At 40.6% G+C, this 17,054-nt stretch overlaps 1 protein-coding gene across 8 annotated transcripts in view; it reads left to right on the forward strand.

Annotated features, from left to right (window-relative positions):
- Positions 1–17,054, forward strand: part of ASPSCR1 (ASPSCR1 tether for SLC2A4, UBX domain containing) — a 55,909-nt gene that overhangs the window by 9,562 nt on the left and 29,293 nt on the right. For all 8 annotated transcript variants that reach the window (XM_048050280.2, XM_066980400.1, XM_066980397.1 and 5 more), the window contains 4 exons: positions 2,501–2,601; positions 11,843–11,900; positions 12,715–12,788; positions 13,540–13,978. In XM_048050280.2, the coding sequence (XP_047906237.2) occupies positions 2,501–2,601; positions 11,843–11,900; positions 12,715–12,788; positions 13,540–13,978 (672 nt within the window). The remainder of the gene's footprint in view (positions 1–2,500; positions 2,602–11,842; positions 11,901–12,714; positions 12,789–13,539; positions 13,979–17,054) is intronic.

The raw sequence follows: 17,054 nt of genomic DNA on the forward strand, positions 1-17,054 counted from the left end.
TGTCCTCAATCTCTTGTTCAGCTGCTAGATTTTTTCCTTGTGACTTCAGTGTATTCATTTTGGAAGTTCCTTGTTGCTTTCTTCTTGTTGCCATGGGGATTTTTGGTAGAAATTGTCTGAAGAATATGTAGAAGCTGCATGAGCACCTGCTAATGAATGTGGACATTCACATTATAAGTTGGAAAGGCCTAATCCCATTTTTTTTTCTATCACCATATGCAGATGTTTAAGAACTTTATAATTGAACATCCAGAGTTATTTTTTGACATTTTTGATTAATGCACTCTGAAATTGCATGTTAAAATTCGGTGGCTAGGAAGCATTAGTGAATTGCAAGTTGCGCATATAGTCTTCTTAGACTTGATAATAGTTGGTTAGGTGTTCAGTAACTTAAGAAAGATAGTTCTGAACCATGTTTGTTGCTTCTCTGTGTGGATGTGCAAGTATGCTATTTGTTCTGCCTCAGGGAAGTTCTTTTGCATGTTGATGCTTAAGTCAACAGAGCTTTGTGTTGTGTTGGTATTGTACTTTATGAAGCTGCATCAATTCTGTCAGGGCTATTGGAATTCATTTTATATAGCTGTGAAGCCCCTTGCTGTAAAGTTTCAGTTAGTGTAAAACGGAGCCTCTCAGTTGCTTGTGATGATATGTCATTTGGGACTCTTGCATTGGTATTTCTCTGGCTGTGTTTCAGTTCAGGATATGGCATTTTTTTTTTTTATCAAAGCCCTCTAAAAACTGGGGTATGTTACTTGAGATCTTTTTTTTTTTTTCCCCAGGGAACATGACTGCCTTTGACACTGTTAAACAGTATATGAGCTGAACAGTGCTAAACGAGCTAATGAATGTTTAGAAGAGCAGATCTCAGACTGTGTTACTGATTCCTAGAGGAGATGTAATCATCCCAGCATTCATCTTGTCCTGAATTCAGTGTAAAACTCATAAGGCTTCCTCCGTTTTTTGTTTTGCTGTGCTGAAACATGGGTTACTAGCAAAACATTGGGGAAAAATTAAACAAGTTTGTGTTGCCATTTGGCAAGCTGTTTATTCTCTTCCCTTTCCTTCCCAAGTTTACCAAATGTACTTGCTACAGTCACTGTCTAGTTTTCAAATTTCACCCTAGACTTTAAAGGCGAATTTGACACTTGCACTGAAACTGTTCTCTTCAAAGTTCCCAGTGACTTTCTCGCAGCTGAAGCTCAGAATGAGTGTTGTAACTCTGTCCCCTCTCAGCCTGTCAGATGCTTTTAATGATGTTGAACACCGTTCTGTAAACAAATCCTCTTTTGACCTCAAGGTTTTGTTCTCACCTGTTCCTGTTAGATTTTCTCCAATTGCTTGTTCAAAAGGTCCTCCATATTCCTGCTTACTTTCTCTGGAAACTCTGTAGGCTTTAGTCTGAGTTCTCTCTATTCCTCTCCATCTTCTGACTCTCACTCGCAAATATGCTTGCTTCAAAGTCTGTCAAGCAGCTCTGAAATGTGCTTTTCAACACTACACTGTCCTCTTGTCTTTGAAGCTAAAATTTCAAATTCTCCAGTCCCTTTTGAAGATGGCTAGCCAAACCTCATCCTCAAAATTTCTGAATTTGTGATTTCTCTTTGACTCTGAGTTGATATGCAGTCATTGAAGTGAAGATCAACCATAGTGAACTTGTAGTTGTGCTTTTCAGTCTGCACAGACACCGCAATATTTGAAAAATAATGCGACTCCTCTTTTCTCTGTCTTCTGAATCAAGAGCATTTTTTTTATAAGGGCTTCCTTTTTTCTTATCTTTATAGTTACTAGTATTATTGGGAAGCCAGGAGTATAGTTTGTCTTAGAATATTTCATAATCAAATGGATGTTCTCTAGAATTCTTGATGATAATTCATGGAGAAATGAGTTGTAAGGTTTAGAGAAATCCGGAGAATGATGCTGGTCAGGTTGGTGGACGCTTGAACTGCACTGAAATCTGAAAACTGAAATCAGCTGTCCCGCTGTTTCTGTAGGCAAAGATAGTAACATTAACCAGTATCATGCTATGCATTCTCACTGTAAGAGGATATATTACAGGTTGTGCAGCTGAGAGGAATATAACAGATTCATGTGACATTATTAAAGTCGTTATTTTCTAGCAGTGCTGAATGTGTACTGGGGGCTTGGACTCTGAAAGCAAAGCTGTTAATTTCATTCTGCAAATCTTTTTAAATTGAAGTCACACAGTCATGTTAATTTTTCACTGATGTGAGAGGATACTGAATGAATTGCCCAAAGAGAGCTATTTACTAAAGAACTAAAATTATAATATTCGTGGTAGAATAGAACCATTCTAAATATTAACTTCTAAAACAATCATTAAATACTCATCGTTTTTATCTAATGTAATAGTTTGCAGCAAGTGTTTAGAAGAAAGTCACAATTTTTGGTTAGCAGGTTCTAAAGATTGTAGAAATACCGAAGAAAGTTGTAGCGAAGAAATTTTCATTGAATATAAGTATTTACTGTGTTTTTCCTACAGGTTCGGATTGCATTACAGTTAGATGACGGCTCCCGTTTGCAAGATACCTTTCTCTGTCAACAGACTTTGTGGGAACTTCTGAACCATTTTACAAAGACCAGGTGAGCAACACAGTGGAAAAAAAAATACTTGTTTGGATGGGTCTATGTATGACAGTATTTAGTTGTTCTTACAGTGTGTTGTGGTTTAACCCCAGTAGGCACCTAAGCACTGCACAGCATCTTGCTCTCTCCCCCTTGTTCTGTAGTGGGATGGAGCAAGGGAATCAGAAGGCCAGAAGTTAGAAAACGCATGGGTTGGGATAAAGAGTTCAATTTTTTTTTTTTAAATCACTTAAAAAAAAATTAGGGGGGGAGGGAGCATGATGCAAAACACAATTGCTCACCACCAGCTGACTGATTCCCACCCAGTCCCCAAACAACAGCACCCATGGTAAGCTTTCCCCCAGCTCGTGGAATACAGTGCCACATGGTATGGAATATCCTTTTTGCCAGTTTGACTCAGCTGTGCAGATTGTGTCCCCTCCCAGCTTCTTGTGCACCTCTGGCCTCCTTGCTGGCAGGGCAGTATGAGAAAAAGACAAGACTTCAACTCTGTGTAAGCACTGTTCATCAACAACTAAAACATCAGTGTGTTATCAACACTACCTTCATCACAAATGCAAAATGTAGCACCATAGAAGCAACCATGAAGACAATAACTCTATCCCAGCCAACATCACCACACAGTGATCCAACTAAATCATGCAGATTTGTAGAATTTGCATTTCATTGCATTTTTTTCCTTTATAACACAGACGTTTGCCTTTTCTTTGCTGTTTCATGTTTGACAATCCATTGTTTTGTTGCTATTTTGTTAATATTGGACTTGCAGTCTTGGTTCAGGGCATAAACTGGTAACAAACTGCAAAGGCCAGAAAGAAACTATATACCTGGATGTATTGCTGCATCGTTCTTTTATACAAACTTATTTGAAGTCAAGTTACTGCCAGAGCTGACAAGTTAGCCTAGATTATCTTCATCACTAATATTTTTGTGTTGTGGTTTCATGTGGTGGAGGGGATTCTTAAGCAAGTTGCTGTTGCTTTTGGGACTTGTGTAGATCTTCAGGGAAATCTGTAGTTCTCAGCAGGCTAATGTGGAATCTTCAAAAGACTTATTAACTCCTATTTAAATGGAAAAATATTTGGTCTTACATTTATTAAATATATATGTGGGTTAGAAATCTTATTGTTTGAGTCTGGTCTATGTTCGTTGTTTTCCTTTGTCTCTAGCTTTGACTTTAAAATGCTGTATTGTTTTGAAATGTCAAACTAAGAAACTTTTCTCTGTAGACAGTTTTTATTTTTTTCATGGCTTGGAAGATGGAGCCTTGAAGCTGTGACAGCCATTCTACTCTGAACAGAATTTCCAAGTTTATTTTTTTTCTATTGTTGTTGGTTTACCTGTCTCTTGATAGTGTCTTTTCAGGTGTTGTGTTTCTAGCTTGCTCTTTCTCTTGCATTCCTCGCCTTCTGCCAGTTGCTCTGCACTTTTTCTAATGTGACTAAACTTGCTTCTGTTGCACTCAATCCTCTTGCTCCTCTGTACAGATGCTGTATTGTGCAACTAGGAACTGGTTTTGTTAATTTCTCGGAACACTTACATACTCATCAATCTACAGAGATAGTGGTGATCTGTGCGAAAACTTCTGAAGTCTCCAAGGCTATGGTGCTAGAAAAGCTATGAAATAAATGGTCACTGGGGAGGGACAGGTGACAGTGCAGTAACATTTCAGATAAGCTCAGTCTTTCAGCGTACACTTAGAGGATGCAAAGTCATGGATTGCCATTTGTAATCTGGGCTGGAGCAATTGACCAGTTATGGGTATGTGTTAGTGTTGGACTACTGTACTAGCATAAACTAATAAATGAAGTTTAAAGTTGCTTATTATGTACTGCAATTGGAATAGCCTAAGAAACACAGTTCTGACTTTGAATTGGTCAAACTTACCTCATTAAGTCAGGGTAGCACTGTTGAGTTGTGTAGCTTGAGTTGCTCTGGAGCTGTTGTGCCTCCCAGGGATGTGCTGTTTGTTTTCAGCCAGCTTAGCTCCCTGAATGGCCCGTACCAAGATCAAAAGAGTGCCTGGTGTTGGCCCAAGGAAGGGAGTTAGGATCATGGTGTGTGTGGGGGGGTGGGGGTGGGGGTGCAGAAGCAGGTCAAAAACATCTTCTGAGTAGCAGCAGTGGATTGAACAGTTACTGCTCACTTCCCACGCTCCTGTCTAACTCCCCTTGTAGTATTTGTGCAGCTTCGTGGGGAATTGGCTTACGTAGCTGATTCGGCTGAAAAATAATATTTTCCCTGGTTTTTTTTTTACTCAAAATTTTGTATCATCAGAAGATCTGCTGTGTGGCATTTAAATCTTAAATTGAAAAGGACAGTCTTCATGTAAATACCAGACAGATTCAGATTTTTTTTTTTTTGGAGTAGGAAAGAGGTAGACAAGAGGGGAATGGAGAAACAAAACCTGGGTATATCTTTGGGGTGTTTTAAGGCCTTTCTTGTGCCTTATTACATACTTCGTGCCCTCTGGGAGAAAAGTGCCTGTTGCAGTTGGGGAAGTGCTAGACTGGTGGAGGTTTTATTTGTTACAGGACATTGTAACACTACTAGTCAATATACATACTGCTCTTCTTAGGATTATAACTGCCAATCTGTGCTAAGTGTTATTAACTTCAGTTCACAAGACACAGCTGTTCTTTTCTGCCCTCTGGAAGCTGAGCTTAGATGTTTGGATGGACTTTGTAGACTTTTGATTAAAGTCAACAAGCAGCAAAGATGCTGTGTGTGACTTGCATAACAAGCTGGACCTGTATCCATCCGTATAGATTTCAGGGGTTGTGATGCTTTCCAGTATGTATGGATGCAGTTGACTGACTAGTCAACTAGTTGTTGACTTTTGCTGAATCCTTCCCTTGAATTTCCAACCAAAGATGTTTTCCTGGAATGCTCAGCTGCTGTAAGTGCGTGAGGGGAAGTATTCTAAATCCACTGGAATTTCCCCCGGGTCTCCAGCGTCCATCTTGGCTAATTGGGTCTGAAGAAGGTCTGGAAGCTATTGTAAATCTGCTCCTCCTCTCAGCGTGCGGCAGTCCTTGCACAAGATGTTTACAGGCCCTGTCAGATCACTACATGAAGGAATCTAATCTGCCTGCCGTTCCCCTTCTGAAGAACAGCACATCAAAGAAGTGACAGTGTGTTTGATGTGTGTGCTTGCCTCAGTGAGTGAATGTAATGGATTAACAGCAGCTGGAGGAGGAGCCTGCTGGCTTCCAAGAGTTATACAAAAATAAGTCTCCCAGGGATCTTTGCTTGGAGTCTGTTCTGCACAGACTTGGTTGAGGGCACAAGTGTTTTAGACCATTTTAGCATGAGGCCTGGGAGAACTGTTGCTTTTCAGTCTTCCACTCTTACTTCTGTGTCAGCTTCAGCAGCTTTGTTGACTTTTACATAGAAGTGATTGCAGTCTGGACCCTGGAAGACAATTTTGACAATGGCTATGACTCTGCTGTTTTTGTGGTATTATTCATTAAGTTCAGATATTTGTCATATATTCTCAAAAGGCTGTTTAATCAAACGGTTCCTTGGATTGACATGGAAAGAAATTTTGGGAAGGTGAATGGAGCTATGTTACATAAGTCAAATTGTTTTGCTCTCTTATGGGTCTCTTGGGTAAGGATGTATGTTTATTCCATTGTGCCCTCAGCTTTTCTCCTCCTAAATTCTGATCATCCACCTTTAATGATAGGCAACCTGAGGTTTAAACTTCATTACTGTGGGCTGCTTTTGTCTGCCCTTTTCTGTGATTTCAGGGAGAAACTGCAACCTATAAAGAGTCTGAACTGTTTCCTCCACGTCTCAGCAGTCCTTTATTTTTTGTGCATTTTTGTCAGGGATTTCAGGGATTTCTATAGGGATATAGGTGATCCTGACTGCAAACAAAAACATTTAAAATAAGGTAGGGATGACTAGCCCTACTGGGTTGTCTGGAAAAGTCTGAGCACACATAGCCTGTTACGGTGCGCTAAAGGTAGTCTCTTAGGTGCTATTTTGCTCCAAACTTCCAGTTAGGGGACAAGGGTTTGTTTGTTTGTTTGTTTATTCTTCTCCTTCCTCTTTCCTCATCAAATGTTAGCCTTTGGAGCTTAGTTACTGCTGCAAAAGGGGAGGTAGGAGCCTGGGTCTTGAGTTACAAGGTAAAGCTCAAGGATCACAGCGTGGACATGCGTTATCTAGCACAGCACTCTGGCAAGGTTTGCCTTCCTTGCCAGAGTGTAAGCAAAGCCCACCCATTATTGGAGTCTTTTTTTTTTTTTTTTTTAAATAGGATTGGAAGCAGAAGTGACAGCTGCAAAATGCTTCTTGAGTTGAGTTACTCAGAGGTTTGTGATAGCCTGAGATGTGTCCTATATGCTGATGTTTTGCTGCCATTGCTTTGAATACACTAGCAGTTGCAGGATTTATAAACACAGCTTCAGGTAGGATCTTCCTGCTGTATGGGAGGATGCCTGGAATAATGGAAGCAGCTTTCCTCCCAACTTTGGCAGTAGTTTCAATTACTCCAGTGTCTGAGTAACAGCAGATGAGGGGTCACGTAGGAATAGTCATACTGGTGCAAATAGTTGTTCATCTGCTACAGATTGATTCCTACGGAGCATTGTATATGGCTTTCTATCCTTGACAGAGTATAACTGATTGCAGTACTGCACATGGTGGCAACCTATTTTTTTTTTTTTGATCATTCATCTAGAAGGGTAATTGTTTTTCATAATCCGAAGATTGAATGTAATAGCTAGGATGCTCTGGGTTTGTCTGTCACTTCCTGCATGGTAGCATTTGATGCATTGGCTTGGAGAAGTGTATTCCCCCCCTACATAAAATAAAAAAGATACCTCAGTACTGAAACCATTCTGATCTGTTGCAGCTGGTCCCATAGTAGTTCTCAGCCCCTCACTTCCCTGAATGAGACCCATCCCTCAGGACTGGTTTTACAGGTTGCTTTATTTGGATTTATTGAGTCTAGCAAGTGGAGCTTGTCAGTTTTGTTGTGACTTGCCTTGTCCCGTATTATCATGCTGTTGCATACTTTATTTAGAAAGGCGTAAGTTTTAACCTTTAGATCAAGGCTGGAGATAGACTGTTATAATTAAAGCAAACAGAAATCTGAATTCTGGCCTGTGCTTAACAGGTTTGCTCTCCCACATCCTCCATCTGGAACTCTTTGATGTGCTCTTGCTCTTGAGGATTACTCAAGGATTGAGTATTGTTTTCCAGATGGTGTGTTCAATTCTGAGTGACTCCTGATTCCAGCTACTTCACTTATATTTCATTGAAGCTGCATTTTTAGTCTAAATGTAAATGTCCTTGATGAATTTTTCTAGAACGTAATGGCTATATCCTTTTGTTTTTCTGCTCTATAGTCTCACTGGCTCCTTCCCTGATCATTTTTTCTTGTCACTTTGTACTGGGCTAACGAGATGCATGTTACATTCGATGTTTTGCATAATATTTTATATATATTCTTCTGAGCTGCTAATCTGTGATCTATTTTGGACAAAACAGAGAGACTGCATAAGGTATTGACAAAGCTAATGGTGTTACGTAACTCCAATTGAACATTATGACGATACTTAAGATTATAGGAGCCACTGCACTGAAAATAGTATTTTGTGTTTGGGTACGCAGACTCATCTTCTGCTGTGCACGCAGATTGATAGTGTGCTAAGGGTTATTTTACGTCCTTCTTACCTGGATAGAGAATCTTATTTCTGTCTTAAGATGGTCTTTCTGTAATAATGGTTATAAATAATCACCTTTGTGTTGGGTTTATTGCATGCCTACTTGTGGTCTTAACAGCTACCAAGTAGAAAGTTCTCTAACAACAGTAGTCAGCGTGGCCACAGCACAGACATACTCCGTAATGTGCAGAGTCAGTTCAGAAAGTGACACTTCAGAGTCACTTGGTTGACTGAATGGATTTTGGCTACTGTTTAAGTGATCCTTTTCCTTCATAAATCTGGGAGATAATTTTGTGACTGGGAATATTGTAATTTAAACATGTATATTTTGGGGTGCATGATGCTGAAAGCAGGATGTTTTAAATAACGAACTCAATTCATTTAACTCCTTTGTAGGAAAAGTCAGAAGGAACCCAGGCTCGATCACTGATTCCCTTTTCTTACAGGCTTTCCCTGTTCCACCCCCCAGGTATGATGCTCGCAAATTAAAGCACGAGATAGAGAATGAGTCAGACAGGTCCAGAAGGTAGTTGTCAGTGGTACAAAATCTAGTTGGAGGCCAGTAATAAGTAGAATGCTGCAGGGCTCGGTGGAGGGTCCAGTCCTGTTAAACATCTTGATTAATGATCTGGGCAATGAAGTAGAGTGCACTCTAAGCAAGTGTGCAAATGACACGAAGCCGGGGAGAATGATGGATTTCCCAGAGTCATGCTGCCATCCAGAAGGACCTGGACAGGCTGGAGAACGGGACTGACAAAAACCTCATGAAGTACAGCAAGGAAACGTGCAAAGTCCTGCACCTGGGGAGGAACAATCCCAGACAACAGGATGTGCTGGGGCCCCCGTGCAGCTTGAGCAGGGGTGTTAGACCAGAAGACCTCCAGAAGCCTCTTTTGTCCTCAACCGTTCTGTGATTCTGCGTCCCTGAAGGTACAGGTGATAGGTATGAGTAATGTGATAGATGTAATTGGTCTGAGTAGATGAATGTTTTATAAGCATATTTAACAGAATGTGTGTCTGTGACTGCTTTTGCAGAATTGCAAACAGTGCAGAGAAATGATTGAAATAGATCTTTCTAAAACTTCTGATTTCTAGAGGGAAATACTGGAGTGCTTTCAGGCTGCCAGGGCCTTGTAGATTTTGCTTTTTTTCTGTGAAGTGTACTGCAATCACTAGAATCAAATAACTGAGGAGACAGTTAAGTGCGAGAATTTACATAATGCTCTAAATAAGTCATTTGCAAAGTTATGTTTGAATTTAGTAGTAACACAGGTGTAATAGCACATAAAATGACAAGTTGACTCAGTGACTAATTCGGCCTCTTTTGTTCGAGGTCTCAGGAGATGAGCAAGGATGTGACTGTCAGGTGGATTTCATTAGATGATTTGTAGAGTGGTGGATTCTGTTAGTCATAGGAGTTGCGCTGAGTGTTTCCTGGTGGGGTGAGGCATAGGAGAGAGCTTGGTGGTCTCCATCCAGTGTAGTCTGCTGTTTAGAGAAGCAGATGATAAAGAAGATTAACCTTTAACATTTAGTATTTTCCTATTTTATGTTAACCCATTCAATTTTAATTTCTTCAGTTCCCTGGCACACTGCTTTGCCTTTCTGATTGCAGGTTGAATCCTAGGGGTTCAAGTTTTATGCATTGTTTTTTTCTTTTTTTTTTTTAATCTTGGATGGATGAATATAATTGTTGTTTATATTTATTTGGATGAGCATTCTATCCTGAATCACTACTTGTTGTGCTGGTTTTCCTCCCACAGAATAATCCACCATCAACACTTATGTTTGGTGTGCTGTTTTTTTTCTCCCACAAGATAATACACTATTAATGCTTGTTATTTTTTGTTCCTGAGGGGGAGAATTGGATTTGGAAAGAATACAGATTACAAGAAGAGGCTTTTTTTTGGTTAAAGCTATGTCACTCATTAAGTGGAAAATCTGCTTCACAGCTTCTTGTTTAATAACGGGAGAAAAAAAAAAGCAACACAATCCTTCCATCTTTAATCGTTCTTTCAGTTCTCTAAATTGTTTTCTGCACAAATTAAATCCTCCATAGTGAAGCTGGGAGATACCTCAAGGTAGGGCACATGGTTCACTTCTGCCATGATGTTCCCAATGGCATCAGATGATTCTTACCTACAGTGGAAGAGAGGAGTCATAAACCAATTCTAGACTACAGAGCCTGATCACTCCGTATAAATCAAAGGGGTAGACTGTACCCTCCTAATTGTAGGCTTGGGGCCAAATCAGCTCCTGTAGTAGAGGTCAGCATCTGCAATGATTCTTTCTTAGATTGAATGCTGATACTGTTGGAACCAGACTTGGTTCCAATTCCAGAGTAAAGTACTAAGGCACTTACTAGCTGCCTGTCCAAAATTCTGGTCAGGGACTTGTTAATGCTTACAGTGGTGGCTTCTCCAGTAATGAAAAGATGCAGAGAGTGTGTGGCAATTATCTGATTAGAATTTAGAGAGGCTTGTGACAAAACTCCAGGTTGATACCGGAATAACTGATCTCTGATAGGATTCTGAATTAATGAGGGAGCCGAGTCATCTTCCATATACGCCTTCACATTTCAGTGATGCAAGAACGCGCACGTTTCTGCACGCAGTGGGCACTGCTGAATGCATGAATGATCTTGGATGGATGAAAACTGAGACTTGCAGTGGTAGATTGTGATTGTCTTTTTCCTTTCCATGTTTGATCAAATGAATATGTAATAAAGCTTCTCTTCCCCTTGAATGCCGCAGAATTGCTTATCTTGAGGAAAATGGGAAGAGTAGTATCTTTTTAAGAGTAGCACTTTGGGGCTGTCTTCTTCACAGCCCTGAACTGGTTCTCCCTCTTCTCTGTGCTGTGAATCCTTCACTTATATCTTCCTCTGCAGATGGCCTGTCATCAACTTGCATCATTGCCTCACTGGAATGCTCACCTGTATGCTTATCTTCACTTTTTCTAGAGCAGCAGCCTTTTCTTTGACTTTGTTTTGTCCCTAGTCTCTAAAATCTAAAAGTTTCTGCTGTTTGTTGTTGTTGTTGTTTGTTTTAAATCTTTCTGATACTAAGACAAGCAACCTCTTTGTTCTCAGATTATTTGCTTCAGAGCAGTATTTCATTCTGTTCTGCTGCTGTGCATACATGGGAAGAAACTGACCCTTCCCTAAAGAAAGTACAGTCTATACAGTCATAAACTATTGAACTTAGATAAGGGCTTAAAAAGAGCAAGTACTAGTCATGTTACAGATTGGGCACTGAGGCACACTAAGAATGGTGTTGAATTTATCTTGTAAAATCGGCTCATTTCAGAATTACTTGAAGAATTATTTCTCCTTTATTTTTCAACTTGCCAGGAGCTGTGCTTAAGGAACAGTGAATATACCGGAGCAAATTCTTTACTTAATTTCTAATACCGATTCTGTGAAGTGTGTAACGGCTGTTGCTGGAGTAACAGGGAGGAGAGTGATGCTAGCTAATTTTGCTTCTTACTATTTCTCTACGTTGGTTTTGGAAGGGATAGGCTGCTCTACAGATGCTGCAGTATTTTGCTGTTTATTGCAGGGAGTTTATGGAACAACACGGTGAATTCTGTCCAGTCTGTATTTACATGCGAGATGAGGTAAGTCATCAAAACCTTCTTAACCGTCTCTTCTTCTATCCCTAAAATATAAGGAAAACTTAGCTCCACTTTCCAACCTGGAAAGTGTTTCTTTTGAACTTTCTTGAGAGGGGAAGTAGAAAAATGTTGGTCTTTTGAAAGCCTGACAAGTCTGTATGGAAAAAAGCTTTTTTGGAACATAACCCAGAGCCGTTTAGACTTCTGAGCCCATAAAATGAGCTCAATGACTTGTTTGTGTTTTTCTTTCCAACTTCTTTTAAAGCTCAAGAGTCAAAACAGTGGTTTCATTTTAATAAATATTTGCTTTCCTCCCTGTTTTGATCTTTTGCTGTTAATGTTTTGTTTAAAATTTTGTATGTGTGTATTATGGAATTCGTTCTCCCTAGCTGTCCCCTTCACTTCCCACTGACCTCTGTGGACAGATCGTCTTTATTCTGGAACGGGTCATTACAAGCAGATGGGAAGTGTATGTAATGAAATCAGCTGTCTTCTAGCTCAGAGATGTTGCCTGTGATTTAACTGCTGACATAAAAATAACGCTTTGCCGAGGTTAAATCAGATTTGGATGTACACATGGGACAGAAGCATATATAGGTCATCTTCAATGAAGATCCCTTAGTAAGCAGTGAATATGGGAAAGCCAAACAGGTGAATACAGATGTATTCAGGTCTCATTTCCATCTGCAGAGTGTGCTGTGAGTTGTTTCTGGTGCTGTGTGATGATTATCTTAATATAGGCTTCACTCTAGAAAGAGGTCTTTAAATGCTCTCAGATAGACAGTTAATATATATTTTTCCTCTGTTTTTGTTACAGATCTCAGGAAAAGATGAACTAGAGAAGACAACACTGAAGTCACTTGGTCTGACTGGAGGCAGTGCCATCATCAGGTTAGGAGGAGAAAAGTTTGGGCTCTTTATTTTTCATTTTCACTCTAGTGGTGAATTTGTTTTGTTTCAAGTACCAAAAAAATGCATGAAAATAATTCAAAAAGACAAACATCACTGCACTTGGTAATTGTCTTTGCCTGCTTATCTGAAACTGCTGCCCACATGTGCTTCCCACAGCTACAGATGCTGGCACTGACCAGTCATGTGCAGAATAAAGGGAATTGTTTGCTTCTTTTCTTTTTCTTTTCTTTTTTTTTTTTTGGGGGGGGGGGGGGGGGGGGGGGGGGGGCGGGGCTTTTATGGGTGCCCTTTCTTCTTTTCTTTTTTTTTTTGGTTTGTTGTTTTTTTTAGCTCCCAGTCCCTGCAGTGCCTCCTGCTGATTGGGATCATGAGGTGGGGAGTAGTCAGTGACAGGTTTTCTGTGATCATCTAGCCAGTTTTTTATAATATATACAGAAGGTGGGAGTGATTAAAAACAGTGTTTTACAGCTGACTTTTTTTTTTTTTTTTCCCTGGAAGGCAATTTTCTTCTCTTCCTGTGGGGGTAATTCCCGTTTTTTGGGGGGGGTAATTCCTGTTTTTCTTCCTCCTTCCTCCTAACTTCAGAGCAACTGAAACTTGTTCTTTGTAACTCTGGAAGAAGCAGATTATTAAATTATGATCTAGCTGTCTCCTTTGTGTCTTGGTCATGTTGAGAATTGGGAGGACAGTACTTATGATAATCTTTTTTTTTTTTGGTGTTGTCTTTAAGGGTTGTCATGAAGAAATGCAGTTTGTCTGGTCGGGAGGAAGCTGCAGATGCCATGACACAGTGTAATGAGCCAATGGTGAGGCCAGGCTTTATCAGAGGAGCAGAGAATGTGCCATTACCTCAAATGCACACGTTCCCAAAGGACTTGGACCACAAGGATGTGGCCTCATCTTTAAACTGTTGCACAGACAATCAAGGCTTGATTAGAGAACCTAATGCCAGTGTGGAGGAGCTGTCTCCTCCCTCAGAGCCCAAGTCTACCCCATTCGTCCCTTTTTTTGGAGATGGACAACGTCTGGGGGACACTTCTGTGGCTACACCACCTCTTGGGTTAGATAAGCCATCTTCAAAGCTGCCAGCAACTTTTTCTAGCCCTGGAGGCCCTTCTGAGCCAAAGAAATCTAAGAACAGCCAAGAGCTGCAGAATGAGCAAGAGCAGGTAAGGTAAAATTTGTTTGCAGTGAGGGCTTTGTATCATGCCTTGCCCTAAGTGTGGAAAGACGTTTCCATATTTGAGATGTCGCGTGGTTCTTCCCTCTCCTCCCCACAATTTATCATTGGATGCCTTGGTGACATATAGTTCTGCCAAGTAAGTTCAGTAACTTGCATTTTGGTCTGTTTATTGTAGGATATATGAAAGATAGGAATTTATGAATTTGGGCACTGTCCAGAGGCAAGCAAAGCTTTGAACCTTGAGATATCCTTGGTGATTGGTTCTAACGCAAGCAACACAAGTGCATTAGAAACAGCCCAGAAGAGCTTCGATTTCTGCGTCAAATTTCATGAAAAGCTAAATGTCTTTAAAAAATGCCCACTTGTCACCTGAGCCCTGGTAACTTGGCTTTTTTTTTTTTTTTTTAGTTGCTATCTACTATGTAATTTTTCTAAAGGTGAGCAGAGTTTGTCCAGACTTCTGTCTTCTATTACTAAGAAAGTGCTTGCTGATTGTTGTGACTGACTTGCCCTCTGAATGATCTGGGAGATGCAAGTCTGGTAGAGTTTTCCACATGGGAAGGGATAACCTTTCTAGCTCATTGCAGGATTATGTCCTAGGAGGAGAAGTGGTCTTAACAGATTTGCTGCAACTTGATCACATACTTCTAAGATCTGAGAAGACAGTTTCTAACTCTTAGGTTGTAAGGTGTACTCTATTTCTCATCTAAGATGTTCCGTGGAACACTGAACTTCATAGTAAAGCAATTGTAAAGGCAGCGTCCAATGCTGGTGGTTGTTAACATCTGCTTCCTCAGTTCCTTCTGCCTGTGGTCACTCCAACTTACCGTTTAACTGTTGGTGACGCGCAGTGGATTGTAAGGCCCACAGATGTAGGAAAGGAATTTTTCAGCTACAGTTGCATTGCTTTTGACAAAATTTAGCCATTCGAAAAATGAGGTCTGGGTATCTTCTCTTCCTTTCAGTCTAGCCATTCCTTCTGTGAGTCTTAATTTTCTTAGTATTGCAGGTGATACAGAAACCTTCCTTCCTTTTCCCTACTTCTGCTTGCATATAAAAGTATATTCTGTCTTACTTTAAAATATCTCGCTTCTTAAATAAAGTCTACCTCTCTTTAACCCTTTTCCCGAGAAAGACAAATTGTGTATCTGCATTGTTGGTGTCTCCAAATTAAAAATAAATCAGTTAAAATTAAAAATGCTTTAACCCATACGTAGATACCAGAACTGATGGCTCAAGTGCTATGTTGTTGTTACAGGATGTCTTTGAATGATGTCAAATATACTTTCTGTAGGTCAGCTATGTGAAATTGAATGCCCTCAGCAAGGATGGATATGTCTGACAAGTAGCATAGAAGAAAGTACCAGAGATGTTAATAATGTATCCTTGTTAAGTTGTGAATTTGTGTGTTGGGAGTTTCATGTCCCGGGTTCTCTGTGACCAGCTCCATCCCTTGTCCCTTTACTGCACACATCACCAGGGCTGGATTTAATCTTCAGGGATCTCTTCTATTTCCCAGTTTTTAGTACCTCCTAGAGTTGGAGTTTGGTGTTTATCTTTGGTTCTGATCCAGCCAAGGGATCAAACAAAGGAAAGCCATACGCAGGAAGAAAAGACGCCTGATAAGGTTCCAAGGGCACTCAGTCCAGGAGGAATTTAAGAAGGCTATGTGTATGCCCTCTCACTGATGTAGAGATTCTACCTTGGTTGACTTCTTTGTGGTTGCAGTCCATTCTTCATGAGTTTCTGAATCGTTTAGCTGGAGAAGCCAGACCCTGGAAAGACTCTGGAACAGTTACAAACGTAGCAGAAAGAGGCCTTGCCAACCCAGTGGTGAATGTTTTAGTATATTAGAAACATGTTTGGGTCCATTTAATCAGTGTTGTTTAACCTTTTGGAACAGACTCTGAGTGTGGAGTCCTGAACAGTAGGCTGGGTGATTTGTCCACTGTAATGCATTGCTTGCTTCAATCACACTCTCACCTATGAATGATTTGTAAAGGAGGAGTTTCAATTGTGTCTGAACAGGAAGGAAGGAATGGTGCAAGTGTTAGGTGTTATTTTTCACCAGCCTTGTTGTCTGCACTTCTCCATACGCTGACTGGAGAGACAGAACTAATTTTATAATTTTATTGGCTACAGCTTAATGTGAAGTTGTGCTGATGGTCACAGAGCTGAACCGTGGTGGCCTAGGGACTCTTGTTTGTGATCCAGCATCATTCTCAGAATTGCAGTCCAGTTCAAACCACTTAGAGGCACTTCGGGAGCCAGCCTTCCTTCCAGTTTGAGAACAGTTTTGGAAGCAGCTGCAGATTCTGTTGGGGGGGGTCTGCCCTTGTGTTAAACAGCATGTGATTTTGACTGCTGCTTTCAAGCCCTTTGATCTCTGGTGCTTTTGCTGCTGATTGATTACATTTTGTTCCCTCCTCCATTCCTGCCATCCTCTGCTCTCAGCAGCAACAGCAGAGCAGGGCTAGCCACATGGCATCTGCTTTTTGTCCCTTTTCAGTCCTGAGGAAAAAACAAAACAAAACAAATTATTTTTAAACATCAAAGGTCCATTTTTGTAAAAGAATCTTCCCATTAATGCTTTGCCTGTGTGTGGTTTTTGGAGCTGCAGAGAGGCTGGATAAAATCTGTGCTGGCGTCCCTTCATTTCTTAGGATAAAGATGGTTTACAGACAGCTGCATGCTGACTTTGATGTCAGAACATTAATTATTAGAAGGTAACTTTACACCAGATTCCCCTGGAGATTAGAGCTCCCTGAGGTGGTGGGGAGGAGGTAGGTCTGCAGGGAGAGCTTACTGCTGTGGAAAGCACAATAGCCGCCGCTATACTTCAAATTAAAGAAGGGTTTTCCTCAGCTTACCTGCTTACTTGGGGCCAGGATAGTGACCTTAGACTGAACTGCATTCTTTCTAACACCTAGCTGTATTGCATAGACTGCAGTTACATCAATTGCCTGGTAGACACTGTTGTGAATAGATGGCTGCAGCAGCTGGTGAAAAGCATGTAATGTCTCAGCTTTGGTAGAAGTAGAGACTTCGAAGGACTGATATTT

The sequence above is a fragment of the Anser cygnoides genome, chromosome 19 (assembly GCF_040182565.1).
Source record: "Anser cygnoides isolate HZ-2024a breed goose chromosome 19, Taihu_goose_T2T_genome, whole genome shotgun sequence".
In the NCBI taxonomy this organism is placed as follows: domain Eukaryota; kingdom Metazoa; phylum Chordata; class Aves; order Anseriformes; family Anatidae; genus Anser; species Anser cygnoides.